General features: G+C 55.1%; 1 protein-coding gene across 1 annotated transcript in view; it reads right to left on the minus strand.

The window, feature by feature from the left end:
* Window positions 1-13,914, minus strand: part of Tp73 (tumor protein p73) — a 44,667-nt gene that overhangs the window by 2,888 nt on the left and 27,865 nt on the right. Inside the window, exons 4-10 of the mRNA XM_028860259.2 lie at window positions 5,535-5,721; window positions 4,896-5,011; window positions 2,738-2,847; window positions 2,396-2,538; window positions 1,982-2,070; window positions 1,171-1,298; window positions 620-768 (exon numbers count right to left, since the gene is read on the minus strand). Coding sequence (XP_028716092.2) covers window positions 620-768; window positions 1,171-1,298; window positions 1,982-2,070; window positions 2,396-2,538; window positions 2,738-2,847; window positions 4,896-5,011; window positions 5,535-5,721 — 922 coding nt within the window. The remainder of the gene's footprint in view (window positions 1-619; window positions 769-1,170; window positions 1,299-1,981; window positions 2,071-2,395; window positions 2,539-2,737; window positions 2,848-4,895; window positions 5,012-5,534; window positions 5,722-13,914) is intronic.

A 13,914-nucleotide genomic window follows, 5' to 3' on the forward strand; every position in this document is an offset into this window, starting at 1 on the left:
CGCAGCATTGTAAGGGCTGTCTGAGGCTGAGCACGAGCTGAACCCCAGGCCCAATTCTTTTCCTCAAGAGGTGGAAGTGGAAGATGGCTGTGTACAGGGGACTTAGTTTAAATGAGCCAGGGTTAGCAGCTGGCACGTGGGTGTTACCAGGTTCCAGGGCCCTTATGTGGGACACACCTGGGGGTATTGCTCAGTGTCAAGAGTGTGTCCATTAGTGCCTTTCAGAGGAAACCCACACTCCAGTCTGCCCAGCTCTACAGCTGGCCCCCGTGAGGTCTCATGTCCTATAATATTTGAAATGAGGGAAGCTGGTATTGCCATTTTGCTGATGGAGATACTGAAGCAGAGTGAAGCTAGGGAGCTTCCTTAAGAGGAAGGACAGGACGGGCATGTATTATTAACTGTACCACTTCTGCAAACCCCCAGACACAGAACTCCTGAGACTGGAATGAACATGGGTAACCTCTCCATGGCCATGGCCCTTCTCCGGACTGGTGCTTGGGGAAGGCAGCTGTCAGGAGTCCTCTGCCAGTCCTGTTCATGATCCTGGCAAATCCAATCGGGCCCTCCCTTGGGTCTCTGTAGCGCACACGAGGCCTCCACTGCCCCAGGGACTCACCCATGGGTCCCAGGTTGGACCCAGCTGCCGAGCTGTGTGGTGGAGGCTGACCCACTAGCTGGTTGACGGAGGGTAGCTTGTTAACACCGCCGTGTATCTTATTCATTGGGGAGAGGACAGGCCCATAGGATGAAGGCTGGAGGTGACTCCTGCTTGGAAAACAACAGTGGGCATTCATAAGAGGTAAAAGCAAACTCCTCCCTCACCTGGCACTTCTGTAGACACCCCTGAATGCAGGTAGGTGAAGACCCTGCCTCTCAGAGAGCTACCAGGAAGATTAACACCTCACCAGCAACTCAGCCCCTCCTGCCCCTTACTGATCAACATTTACAAGGCCCATGGGAGGCAGAGGTGTGGTGCAGGTGGGGGCCCAGGATCCCAGTGCAGGCTAAGTTCCAGAAGGCTTCCTGGAGGAGAAGATGCCAGCTGAGAACTGAACTGCCTTGATCCTACTGTCCAGCCCTGTGTGCCATGCCTCCTGTGCTCCTGGCCTTCTCTCTGCTGTTTCAGAATACCCACACTTCCCCATCCAGACAGTGGGGTTCACTCACGGCCTCTGTAGGAGTTGCTGCTGCTGCTGCTGTCGATAGGAGTCGACGAGAGGCTGGGGTACAAGTTCCATCAATTCCAGACTCTCCTTGACTTTCATCAAGATCTCAAAGTTCTCCCGGCCTCGCACCTGAGCACAGAGAGGCAGACCCTCTGCCCAGGTGCCCGGGAGCCTCCCCTGGCTCCACACCCTGGTGGGAGGGGCAGCTGAAGCCTTAGGAGGACCCCAGGTTTGCAGCAAAGGGTTGCTCTTCTCTTGGAGTCCCCTGGTATTCCAAAGCCCAGGATACCCTGGATGTCTTTCCTCTTTTCAGGGGTAGGTGTAGGAAGTGGGTCCCTAGGGGTTCAGAGAACCATGCCCTGTCTTCCTTGCTAAGAGGCTCTCCTCCTCTTCCTCCCACTCAACAGCTATAGGTCTTAAAGCAGGACTCACTCTCCAGGAAATATCATTCTTTCAGAGTACACCATGATCTCGCCACTATCCAGTGTTCAAGTCATGAAAACATAGGCTAGACCCTATAGGATCATGGATTCCTACTGAATCTCCACCGTGGGGGTCTCCTTGGTGCAGAGCTAACCCGGCTGGCATCTTCACGCTCACTGAGTTTAGGCACTACAGGTTTGGACTCTGAACAGAGCATCCTTTGAACCCCACCTCCTTCAGGTACATAGGCTCAATTCTCAGGTGTCAGGATGCCACCCTTGCCCATCTCTGGTGGCATCTGGAATTCTCCAGCCTGGGCTCTTGGGTAATGGGCACACATAGGCCTTGTCCCCCCAGCCCACTCACTTGATAGCCAAGTGCCCACTCACATGCATGTAGAACATGTCCTCATCTCCATGTCGCCTCTTTTTCACATTGGCACCCAGGGCTGGGATGGCAGGAGGGCTCTGCTTGAATGCTGGAAGGCAGGTCAGGTAAGACACATGAGCCAGAGGGCAAAGGCTGAGGTGCCCAGGTGAACCTCAGCCGCGGGTGTAGCATGGGTGCAGTGCAAACCTGGACCAGAGGGAGCTTGGCCCAGAGTTGCCTTTCCCTAGCCTCAGCGCACAGACAAGTGAGATGTATTGGCTTGCACTTGCCCTGGTCAGCCAGAGAGGCAGTTGAGACCATGGATGGCGTAGGCTTGGCACCTTTCTGCGGTGGCACTCCAGCTCACACCCGGCGTGTCCGACTCCACCCTCAGGGATAACCCACCCTGCCCCGTGGCCCGGAGCACCACGCACCACGTTTACTGGCAGCCCCATTCTTTGTGGCACTCTCATTCAGGGCCTGCTGTTCCCGGTAGTGGTCTTCATCGGCTTTGCGGTCACGGCCAGGGCAGGCACAGATGCGACCCTCAAAAGACCGGCGGCCCAGCACCTGTCCACTGTTGGGTGGACACAGCACAACTATGAGCTCAGAGGACCACTCCTGACCATGTCCACCCCTGCAGACCCCACAGGACTGGCCTTGGGGTTGAGTGCCCTCAGAGGACAGCAAGCCCTCTCTGTGTCCATGACATGCCCCCCAGAGTGCTGGCCCAAGTCCCCTGCCCCACCTCTACCATCCTGTCACCGCAGACTCACTCCCGGGTCTCCAGGGTGATGATAACGAGGATGGGCCTCCGATTCATGCCCCCTACGCAGCTGCTGTTACACATGAAGTTGTAGAGGATGGTGGTGAATTCTGTTCCCACCTGTCCACAGGGGAGGCAGGGAAAGGGCTTGGTGTCAGCATGCAGGGCCCACCTACTGGAGAAGGGACTTCTAGCTGCCACATCTGGCCCTGGTTCTGGATAGGCATAGAAGTGCTGCACTCTGTCATCTACCCATCTATCCACCATCTATTAATCCTGTCTATGCACTTATCCATTCATCTCTCTACTTATCCATCAAGCCGTCCACCCATCCATTCATCAAGTCATTCACCTATCCATCCACTTACAAGCCTGCCCACTCATCCACATATCCAGCTATCCAGCTATCTACCTACTCACCCACTCACCCATATATCCATCTGTCTCCCGACCCATTCACCTACCCCATTCACTTGCCTGCCAACTTCTCACCCATTTATCCACTCACCCATCTATTCATTCATCCACTCACTCACCCACCCGTTCATTTGCTTACCCATCTACCCACCTATCGACCCACTTACATTCCTGCCCACCCACCCTCCCGTTCATCACCCACTCACTTGCCTGACTACCCACCTATCCACCACACCCACACATCCATACACTCACTTGAGATCGCCTACCCACCCACTGATCCATTTGTGCCCTCATAACACTCTGCCGGCTCTGGGATCAGAGAGCTCAGTCTTGGTTTCTGCTCTTAGATGAAGTTCAGAATCTATGGTGTGGTTGCCTCAGCCATCTTCCATAAGACAGGCAGAGGTGAAATCTCCAGGCTCCATGTGAGTGGGTGTGTGCAGGGGCCTTTGTGGCATGTGTGTGTTGCATACTGTGGGTTCATCTGAGCAGGAGAATAAAAAGGAATCCATGCCTGGAATGGAGTTTCCATGGTCTAGACCAGGACACAAAAGCCATAAATGCCAGCCCTTCCTAGAACTTGCACCTGGCAGCCACTAGAGGGCAAGAGAATGCCACTTTGTCTGCAAGCCTGAGCTGATGCGACCTCCGATGAGGAAAGGGGAGGATGCGGGTGTGTGCATGCTTGTCCCTGGGCCCTGCCCTACTGCTACAGCAAGCTTTCTCGGAGGACCATAGAGCTTGGCAGAGGGTGGGGCAGGCCTCATATCGGCACAGGGATGCACCTGACTGCAGTCCTCCTTGGAGTCTCCACCCCGGTGCCACCCACCATCATCCCTGCAGTGCAGCTTCCCTCCACCTGGGCCTTTGGCCCCCACCGGAACTCATATCAGATCTAGAATGGTGATCACATGCCCTTCTGCTGTCAAAAGTTGACACCCTCCTCCTCCAGTCTTCACTTGACTACTTTCTGTAACCATCACTTACAGCCCTCACGTCGGGTCTGTGCCCTTTACCTGAGCCTCCATGTCCACCCTGTACCCCATATCCAGCCTGGGCCACCCATCTCCACTGTACCCCACCTCCAGCTTGCACCCCACTTCCGAGGCTTGGCACACAGGCCCTCTCAGTCCATCCTTCACCCCGTCTTTCCTAGTCTCCGGAGCCCACGTTCCGCAGCTCCAGTCCCCTGTAGTCATCTCCTGTGATCCCCCAGCCTGATCTAGGGACCCTTTCATGATCTCTAGCCCCCAGCATGGAATTCCCTACCTTCCATCCAACACCCTATGCTTGCTGGCTTGGTTTCTGTCCCTGCCAATGGAGTCTGAGATGCCCAGGAACTCTTTCTCACTCCCATGTCTAGGAAGCTATACCAACACTGGGAGAGAGACAAGAAGATTAGCTCCTCCTAGGAGGGAAGGGCTGAAAACTTGGAGGTCATGTGATCCTATCTTGCTATACACCTGGGGATAGTGTGTGTGTGTGTGTGTGTGTGTGTGTGAGAGAGAGAGAGAGAGAGAGAGAGAGAGAGAGAGAGAGAGAGAGAGGGGAGAGAGAGAGAGAGGAGAGAGAACTGAAGAGAACTGAAGTTGGATGGAGCCCAGGCCTGAGGGTCAGGGCTCACAGTGTGTGGTCACAAATGAACTGTCAGGAAAAGTCCCTAAGAGTCATGCTGAACTCAGAGCAGTGGCTCAGGGAACTCCACCCTGTAAGGCTGGCTTTGCATCCCAGTCTGGTCCCCAGCCTACCTGTGGGGGTTCGTAGGGTACAACCACACTTTGCCGGCCAGTGACAGGGTCATCCACATACTGGGAGAGGTTGTTGCCTTCTACTCGGATGAGGTGGCTAGCCGGGGCAGACTGTCCTGCCAGGAGGGGATACAGCTTTAGAGAGAGGCACATCTTCCAACCTGTCACCCCATACCAGGTGCATGGCAGAACTGAGACTGTAGGGCTTGTCCCTGTGGGAGTCCTGGGCAAGGCTCACATCTGTGCAACCCTCATTCAGGTGGCCTTGAGCCTGTCAGATGCTGTTCCAAGATCTTCTGACACTGGGGTTATTACAGGCTTCACCAGGAACACTGCAGGAATGGTCCCCAAGGCTCCCCAGCGTCAGCTGGTCCCTCAGACTTCTCCTGAGGTGCACCCCTGCTGGAACATTAGCCTCTTGGGCTGCACTCAGAGCTGAGGAAATGGACTGGGAGGGATGGGATGGGGTTCTTGCTCAAAGTTCCTGGTAAGGGGATTTCTGAGAGCACCACCAGCCCACACTCACTGGCCTGCATCTCAGTTCCGCTGCTGGCCAGGCTTCCCCTTCAGTTGGGCCCTCAGGACACCGGCCATGGTGCTACAGAGTTTGGGGACCCACAGTGGAGAGGGGGTGCTCACCTTCATTGAAGTCCCTGCCAAGCTCGTGGTTAGGGCAGCGCTTAACGATGTCGGTCACGTGCTCTGCCTTCTTGTAGACAGGCATGGCCCGGATGGCCGTGCCTGGGGGCGGTGGTGTGGACACCTTGATCTGGATAGGGCACGTCTTGGCAATCTGACAATACAGCTTCTTCAAAAGTGGGGAGTACTGGAGGAAGGGAAGTGCCAGGTTGAGGTCACAGCCCAGCCCCATATGCTTGTCTGGGCTGGGCCCTTTCTGTGAGACCCCCTTTCCCAAGCACCCTGACGAGGCCTGCTCCCGTGTGTCCCCTCTTTCAGGAATCCTTCCTTCAGAGTGTAGAGATGGGTAAGCCTGCTGCCCACTCAGCAGCTGCCTGGCTATGTACACCTGAACCCCGAAGGCTGCAAGGGGTGGACTGTTGGATAAAGATGGTAGAGTGAGAAAGTGTGGGAGGACAGTGGGAATCGGCTCTGACTGGTTTTGCCAGCCTGACTCTTCCGCCTGGTTGCAGAGGTAGATTTGCAGCATTGAGCTTGCTGAACAAGCTCGGAATTGCATTTTGCTGCCTCGCACAGAAGAAACACTCCGCAGGTGGACTGCTTGCCCCTCCCACCCTTATTCTCAGATGGAGAACTCTCTGGACCAGCAAGGCCTTACATGTTGACCAGCCACACAGCACTGTTCCACCAACGAAAGTTACTAAGTCCGGGAAGCCAAACTCTGCAGTTGTGTGAGGCAAGACCCAGTTTCCCCATCCTAGAACCTGACTGGACCTGAGGTCACTCCAGGGCCTGCCCCGGTGACAATAGATGCTACCATTGCTCCAACATCCATGTCCTGTGGCCCTGGTCACCCATCCAAGCACTGAACTGGCCCTGCTGAGGCCACTTCCGTTATGTTCATTTATTTACATGCTAGCTGACCCTCCACTCTCGCTCCTGAAACTCCTGGAGACTCCTCACACCTTCCTCCTCAGGGCAGTGGAGGTTCCCGCCCTTGCGTTTAGAGGGGATTTTTATGGTGCCTCACTCTAAAGTCCCCATTGACTCAGAATCATGAGTTACATCAGCCTGGAAAATGTTAGCCATGCTCCATTATGACAGCTGGGGAAACCGAGGTCAGAGATGGCGAGCTGTCTTTTCTTTGCAAGGGAGAGTGGAGGATCCCGTAGGCCTAAGGTTTCCCGTAAGGAGCTTGCAGAATCTCATATGCCATGGACAAATGCAAGGAAGAGAAGGCAGGGAGAGGGAGGGGCACGTGAAGTAGGTCCCTTCCGCTCTGTTTAAAGAGCACGAGGGGCTCACTATAAGGACCTGCGAAAGGCCTGGGGGGTTGTTTTGAAAGCAGAGAGGGCAGCTGAAAGAGTCTGTATTCTCAAAGGAGCAGCTTGGGGCCACACCAGGGAGGCCAGCTTGATTTCCTGGGGTGGCATAAAGTTCACAGTGTGGGGATCCCCAAGCATTAAGTAAATTCATACACACAGTGCCAGGCAAACAGTTGGTACCAGTGGAGTGCCCAGGCCTCTTGCTTATTCACAAATGAAGGCTTCCCAACAAGACCCAGGCTCAGATAATTGCACATGACCTAGCTAGTCCTGAGCTCAGAGGGGCTCAACCTAAGGTCAACCAAGGCAGCTTCCTGGTGAAGGGAATCCGTCACTAACAAGCACTGGCTGAGTACCCATTGTTTGTCCATTGCTGAGGCCTAGGCTACTTACAGAACATAGGCTGAGCGGTGGGGGCACCGGGGTCAGAGTCTCCAGGGGCAGCAAAGGGAGATTAGCCTTTGAAGTCTGGCCGCTTGGCTCCCTGTACTGGCTCAGGAATGCAGGCTGGATTGCTCTAAACACTGGACCACCTGCCAAGTTTGTCTACCACTGACATACCACAAGACCCCCAGATGCCAGCTGTGTGGCCGAGTGCCAGCAAGGTCAGATGCCTCTTATTCCAGCATGGTTGCTCTCATTACCAGGTGAGGTAATTTGTGGGTTGGCACAGTTGATGGGGGACCCACAGACCTGGGGTCTCTTGCAGTGGTCTTTCCAGAGCTGAACTACCCAGAGGTTCCTTCCTCACCCATGCTGTAGCTCATGACCTGAGAAGGGGTCATAGACCCAGTAGGGCCTGAGCCAGGATGGGCTGGGAGCAGGCCAGGTATGGTGGTTCCCTGGGGCCACATTCCTGGGAAGCCCAAACAAGCCTGGAGGGAGGGAGGGTCATTATGCTCCTCTCCGTGTTCCTACCAGGATGGAGCCAGGCTCAGGGCACAGCCCAGCCACAGAGGGAGGCATCAGAGCTCCCCTCACCCACCCACTCCGGAACAGTGGGAAGCGTCAAACCTTGCCTCACCACAGTGCCCATTCCTGGAGCCCTGTGCCCAGCCCTGCAGGCCACCACGCCCCCATCACTGCCCCCTGAGGATCTAAGATACTTGGCTACACCCCCAAGTCATGCACTACCACTACGAAGGTGTGGTCAGAGGCCTGACCCTCCTCAGAAGGCGGCTTTTGTGCCTACAGGTGTCCTGGGATGGGTGTGAGGTGGTACTGCCCTCCATGGCTTACAGTGTGACCCTGCAGGGGGGCGGGGGCGGTCTGGAGAAAGCTAGGGATACATTTCAGAGTTGCAGAGCTGGTGAGGGACAAGCCACAGATGCCCCACCCTGGGGAGGAGCTCAAAGTGCCGGGAGCTGTCCCTGGTACCAATGCAGCGACTGTGGCATGATAATCTCCCAGAGAAAGAACCAGAGCTGGGAAGTCAAGTCATCTCTGGTGGGACAAGTCTCCCGCCGAGTCATTGTGGAGGGAAGCCCAAGTCCAAGGATGAAGCTACAGGGGGCCCCCCTCCCTAGGGCAAGGCAAAGGCTGCGCCTCACTTCTGCACCCTCCGGTGGTGTCCCTAGTCCAATGGTTTTGGGGCGTTGGGGCACACACACCTGCCAGCCCTACACTGGCCACAGGTTAAATCTGTGGGAATCTATTTTAGTCAGGTGTGGGGAGTTTCAGGGAGGGATGCCAAGGCTTCCCCAACCTCGGAGGGTCAGACGGTAAAACCAGCAACCACAGGGAAACTCTCCAGGATACTCCAGCCCTGAGACCAGGAGGTCGCCAGCGCTCCCCTTCCTGGGCAGACCTTATGGTCAGGCCTCAGGGTCAGACTCTGAAGAAGGGGCAGGAGGGTGGATATCTTTTTTCCAGGGTGTCACGTGGGGATGCTTCCTCCCTGCTGCCCTCCTCCCGCCTCTCCTTCCCTAGAACCGCTAGGTGGATGTGTTTCAACAGATTCCGAGCTGATAAAATCTTATTTATCTTCGGCTGTTGACACAGAGCCGTCCAGACTTGCCTGCGCACGGATGCGTGTGTTCCGCGGGGCTTGCAGGAAGTACTTTGCCCAACATCGGAGCAGAGCAGACATCCCTCCTGCCGAGGCTCCTCTCCCGACCCCTCCTCCTCCCCTCCCTCCCTGCCCCCACCCCAGTCCAAGATGGTCCGGGCCTGGCTGGGAGCCCCTAGCCTGGCAGGGCTGGTGCAGGGTGGTGGGTGAGAGGGCGGGCGGGGGCGGGCGCGGCACAGGGCTGTTAATTTCCTCGCACCCGCTCCCGGCAGCTGGGTGCCCGGCACAGGCAGGTTTGGGCAGGAGGACAGTGGGGAGGTGATAATAACTTGTCTGTCATTTTCTCGGGACATGTAGCATCTTGCAAACCGCAAATACCGTTAACCAGCTTGGGTGAATCTGTTAGAACAGATTCTGAACGAAAGGCTGTGGCGGGGGCTTTATTTCTTTAATTTTTTTCATAGCCCACTTTTATATAGTGTGTGTGTGTGTGTGTGTGTGTGTGTGTGTGTGTGTGTGTGCGCGCGCGCGCGCATGTCTCTGGACTCTGGGGCTCTGGACCCCTTTGAGAATCAGTCCCCATGGACACAGGCTTTTACTCTTGCTAGGGCAGATCCACAGAGCAGGGCACAGAATCTGGTAAGCTCTGACTGATCTCTTAAATCTGGAGGAACCCAGGTCCACAGGCCCTAAGTTGTGGCTCCTTTCCCTGTTTCCTTTCCTCTCAGGAAAGGCCACTGAAAGAGATGCAGACCCATGGATCCTATCAGCCACTCTGTGGGCACATCTGGCACAATTCACTATCATGACCACTCATTTCCATGTTCAATCAGGGGACATCTGAGAGCATGGGTGGGTTCTTAAACAGACTAGGGAGTCCTGATAGAACAGGGGTCTAAATCTAAGCCCTAGGGAGGGGAATGATGCTCAGGTGGCAGTCACCCAGCCTGTGCCAGAGCACCTCATGCCAGGACATAGGTTGAGGGCAGGGAGAGTCCATGTGCTATGAACCTATCTTTGGAGGTCTCAGGCTCCAGTGCCCAGCCCTGCCAAGTGTGAGATAAACAGGCAGTAGTTATTCTTAGAGCTGAAGCCTGAGGGAGGGTAAAGGACACCCAGGAGGCAGATGTGAAGTCTGACCGCTGTCCTGTGAGTCCAGTGCCGTAATCGTGGACAAAGGCCCATTCCCCTGGGGAGAGGCAGGCCAGGAGCTAGCTGGGGACACCCCTCAGGAGCTGGGCAGCCTGTCCCACCAAACAGGCAAGCAGGAGCCATACAGGTACCTTGGTGCTTGGGAGACAGAGTGCTCTCTTATACACCAAGACTGTAGAGTCAGAGAGCCCCAGTCATGGGGTTTGGACCTGCTTAGCCTCTGCACGAGCAGAGAACCTTCCAGCAGTTTCTGCCCTAGGCTAGGGAGCTGAGAAGCAGATTGAGACCCATGTGTAAGGGCTCGATAGAGTGCATCGGAGGAGAAAGGGAGGGTGATGGTTGAGAATTTGGAAAGAATGCATGGTTAAGGGATCTACACGGAAACCCAAGGAAGAAGAGGAGCCCTGTCCATACCGTTTTCTCTGCAAGGTTCCTGGGTCTACCCCAACTTCTTGGGAACTAGAATGTGGCTTCTAAAAGCTGCCAACTGAGCTGGGGTAGATCAGTAACCACACCTTGTAATGTTACATTTGCCGTACATCTCTAGTTCTTGGCAAATAGCTCTTAAAAATCCAGAGGCTCTTCAAAGCAACAATGCCTTTTCATGCTAATGACTGGATGAGGGCCGAGGGAGGCCTGCTTCCCTGCGTAGCTCCTGGAGAGGTCCAGGCAGTATGTGCAGCACCACAGCCCCAGCCTTTGGGAAGGAGCAGAGAGGATGAAGGTCAATTCGGTCCCCAATGTCAGGTGATGAATCACGGCTACATAGTGAAGCTTCTGCACACATCCCAAAGGACAGGATTTGGTCATCTTCTGGACAGCTGGACTTGGGGAGGTCCCTGGAGATAGTACCCAGAGAGAGCAGAGCCAGAGAGGACTGGGAAGTGATACCCTTTCTCTACCTTGTCCCACACATTCCTTCCCTGCCCACACTTTACCCCATGTGTCTCTTTGTCTGCTTAGGTAACTAGACAAGTAGTTTGCAGAGTCCTGTGGGCTGCTGGAACAGATGACGTCCCCAAATGGCAGCGGCCAGAAACCTCAAGCAAGGCAGCGCTGCCACAGGGGCAGGCTTGGGTTTAGAGCCTCTCGCTGGGGAAGGCAGTCGGCTCTAGGCAGCTCAGCGTCAGGACTGTCTACAGCTGGATAATGCTGGCTGGCGTCTGCTGCTCTAGTGTGGCTGGCTTGCTGAAGGGAGGAGTCGCCACACCTGTCGGAGGGGGCAGTCACAGAAGTGTTAGAAGTGAGTTTGAGTTTGGTTCTGTCTTCTCAAGACCTGATACCTCAATCTTTGGCCCTTTGTTTCCACCAGACATGGCAGGCCAAGGGTCTGAGCTCAGGGTCTAGACACACTGGGTTAGTACAAGAGGTCAGGTGGCCAAGCAGAACACCAAAGCCAGGAAAGACAGGCAGCTCTGGGCTGGGTTATGTTTCTGGGGGAGAGGAGGCTGCCAGGTGGGGGTGTCTCCCCTGACATCACGTCATCAGGGTGGATGGAGCCTCCGGGAAGCTGGTTGGATGGGTGCAGCTGACTTTCGCACAAATGCTGTGTGATGCCCCAGCTCCAGAGGGCCACTGTCAGGATTTTCTGAGACTCCCCTAGGAGGTACTGTCACCTGCCCCTAGCTTGGACAACTAATCTTATTCCAGAACCCAGGGCCATCCGGGACCTCAGGTGCAGCAGAGCAGGGCATTTATTCAGAACACATTGTGGTGGGGTCCTAAGTGCCATAGCCTCGTCCTCCTTCTGAGTGCAAACAGGAACCCCGTCACCCTTCCTCCTCATCTAGTCAGCAGGAGAGTCGCACCTTGTGTCTTGGCCACTCGTGGGGGCAGCCTGCTGCTGTAAACAGCCCTGCCTGCCTGTCCTCCGGCCTTCAGTCATCAGCCTCTGGAGAAAAAAAAATGCTCTGACAAGGGCCCAGTGATGGGGGACTCACAGGACTGTCCAGCACAAGATCCCACAGGGAGGCTGGTGCCCAGCCTGCTGTGTGCACAGCATGGAGCCCCTGCTGGCTGTCCATGGTGAAGTCTCTACCCCATCCTCAAACTGTAGCTTCCACAGGCAGAATCAACCTTGTCAGTATGGAGACTGCAAAGGTATCATAGGACAGTCTGACATGCCTCATCTCTACTCCAGCTGTGACCCTTCTAAACACTGACCTTGGCCAGCTCCTTCTCTCAGGACCTGTGGCTTTCCATACAGTCTCAGGGGCTAGTGACAGCCAGGAGCCAGGGAAGCAATTTGGGGATGTATGCATGTATGGTGTGTGTGTGTGTGTGTGTGTGTGTGTGTGTGTGTGTGTGTGTGTGTGTTGGGGAGAGTCACTCCTCAGTGCTATAGGCAATAGCTGATTAGAATGTAAGTTTCCACTGAACTTTGGGCACAGGAACATTTATTGTAGTTTTGGAACAGGAACATTCAGGAGTCTAAATATCTGATCCTACATTAAGCACAGCATAGCAGACTAGGAGCTTCCCTGGAACCAGGACCAAGTGCAGAGTCCCAGGCACTGGCCTGCGTGTCACAGTATAATACAGCATAACGCTAGAGGCAGGTATACAGGCCAGGCACTGAGTGGTGTGCCTGGGATTTGGGTTACTGAACGATTTCTGCCTTAATTGCCACACCAGCAACTTTTCCAAAGAACTTCTCCACCTTCAAGTGTACTGCACAGCCTGGCTTTGCAACCTGCTACCCAGTCTCGGTCCAACATATCTTCTTGTACTGACCAGGGTGATGGCCGAAGGCCCCTCCTCCCCACTCCCAAAGCCTAGGATATTCCAACTCATGTAAAAGCAACAGAGTTCCTGGATGGGCTGTGGGCTTTTCCCAGGAGGAGGTGACTGGGTCTGGGCCTCCAGGGCACAGATAACTATTCTGGAATGGCCCTCATCGCACTGTAAGATTAACTTAGCTTAGCTTCCAAAGTGGGAGTCCAGTAAATTTCAAGCATTTCTCCTATGACCTACCACCAGCCTGGAGGGCAGGTATGCAAAACTCAGCTCCACTCAGCTCTGGAGCTCACCTTGCTCTGTTCCCCAAACCAAGTCCAGCTTTGGCCTGTGATGGCCACTTCCCCTGCCCTGTGTTGGACCTGAGTACTGGCAGGTTCAGCAGGGCGTGTATTGTGGATCACCAGTGGAGAAAGGCAGGAGGTGGTGTCACAGCTGGCAGGCTTACAGCAGGAGGTTGTTATTTTGTGGTCTCGAGACAGGGTTCTCTGTAGTAAGGCAGTGCTGGATCACTGGTAGGCTGGCCTCGACACAGAGCACCTGGCTGGCTTACTCACCTTGGAGGCTGGTCAATGCTACAACATTCTAACCAGAAAGCACTTAAGAATCCTCCAGGGTAGATGGTAGGGAGATGATGTGTCTTTCTGTCAGCATGAGTGACGACAAACTCTCAAGGTGATAAAGAGCAAGCCAAGCTCCCTTCTTTGAGGCAAGCAGGTAGGCCCCTGAGTGTCAAAGCCTCCTTACGATTGTCCACAGAGCTCCTAAGGTCCAGAACCACCCCTGGAGAACTTGGAGCAGTGGGTGGGCAGAGAGAGTTCCACAGACTCCTAGGATATGCCACTGGGTTACCATCCTGCTCTGCCCTTTGCTGATCTGTGACCTGCCCTGGATCCGCCCTGAGTTTCTCATCTGTAATGTGGGAAAGGAGGTACATGCATCTACTGCAGGCTGAGGGATGGCACCAGGGGTCCTGAGACGCCACAGCTGTATCAGCTGCCCAGAGCCCAGGAAACAGGGAGCCTTTCACAACCCCCGTCAGATCAGGTCCCTATCCATTCTCCCATAAAGTTCTCCTCAGTGCAGCATGAGCTGATGAGAGAGTCTATGGAAGTATCAGCTCTAGGCTGTGACCTTCCAGGGTCACACCAGCTTGCCT

Source organism: Peromyscus leucopus, chromosome 2 (genome assembly GCF_004664715.2).
Source record: "Peromyscus leucopus breed LL Stock chromosome 2, UCI_PerLeu_2.1, whole genome shotgun sequence".
NCBI classification, from domain to species: Eukaryota; Metazoa; Chordata; class Mammalia; order Rodentia; family Cricetidae; genus Peromyscus; species Peromyscus leucopus.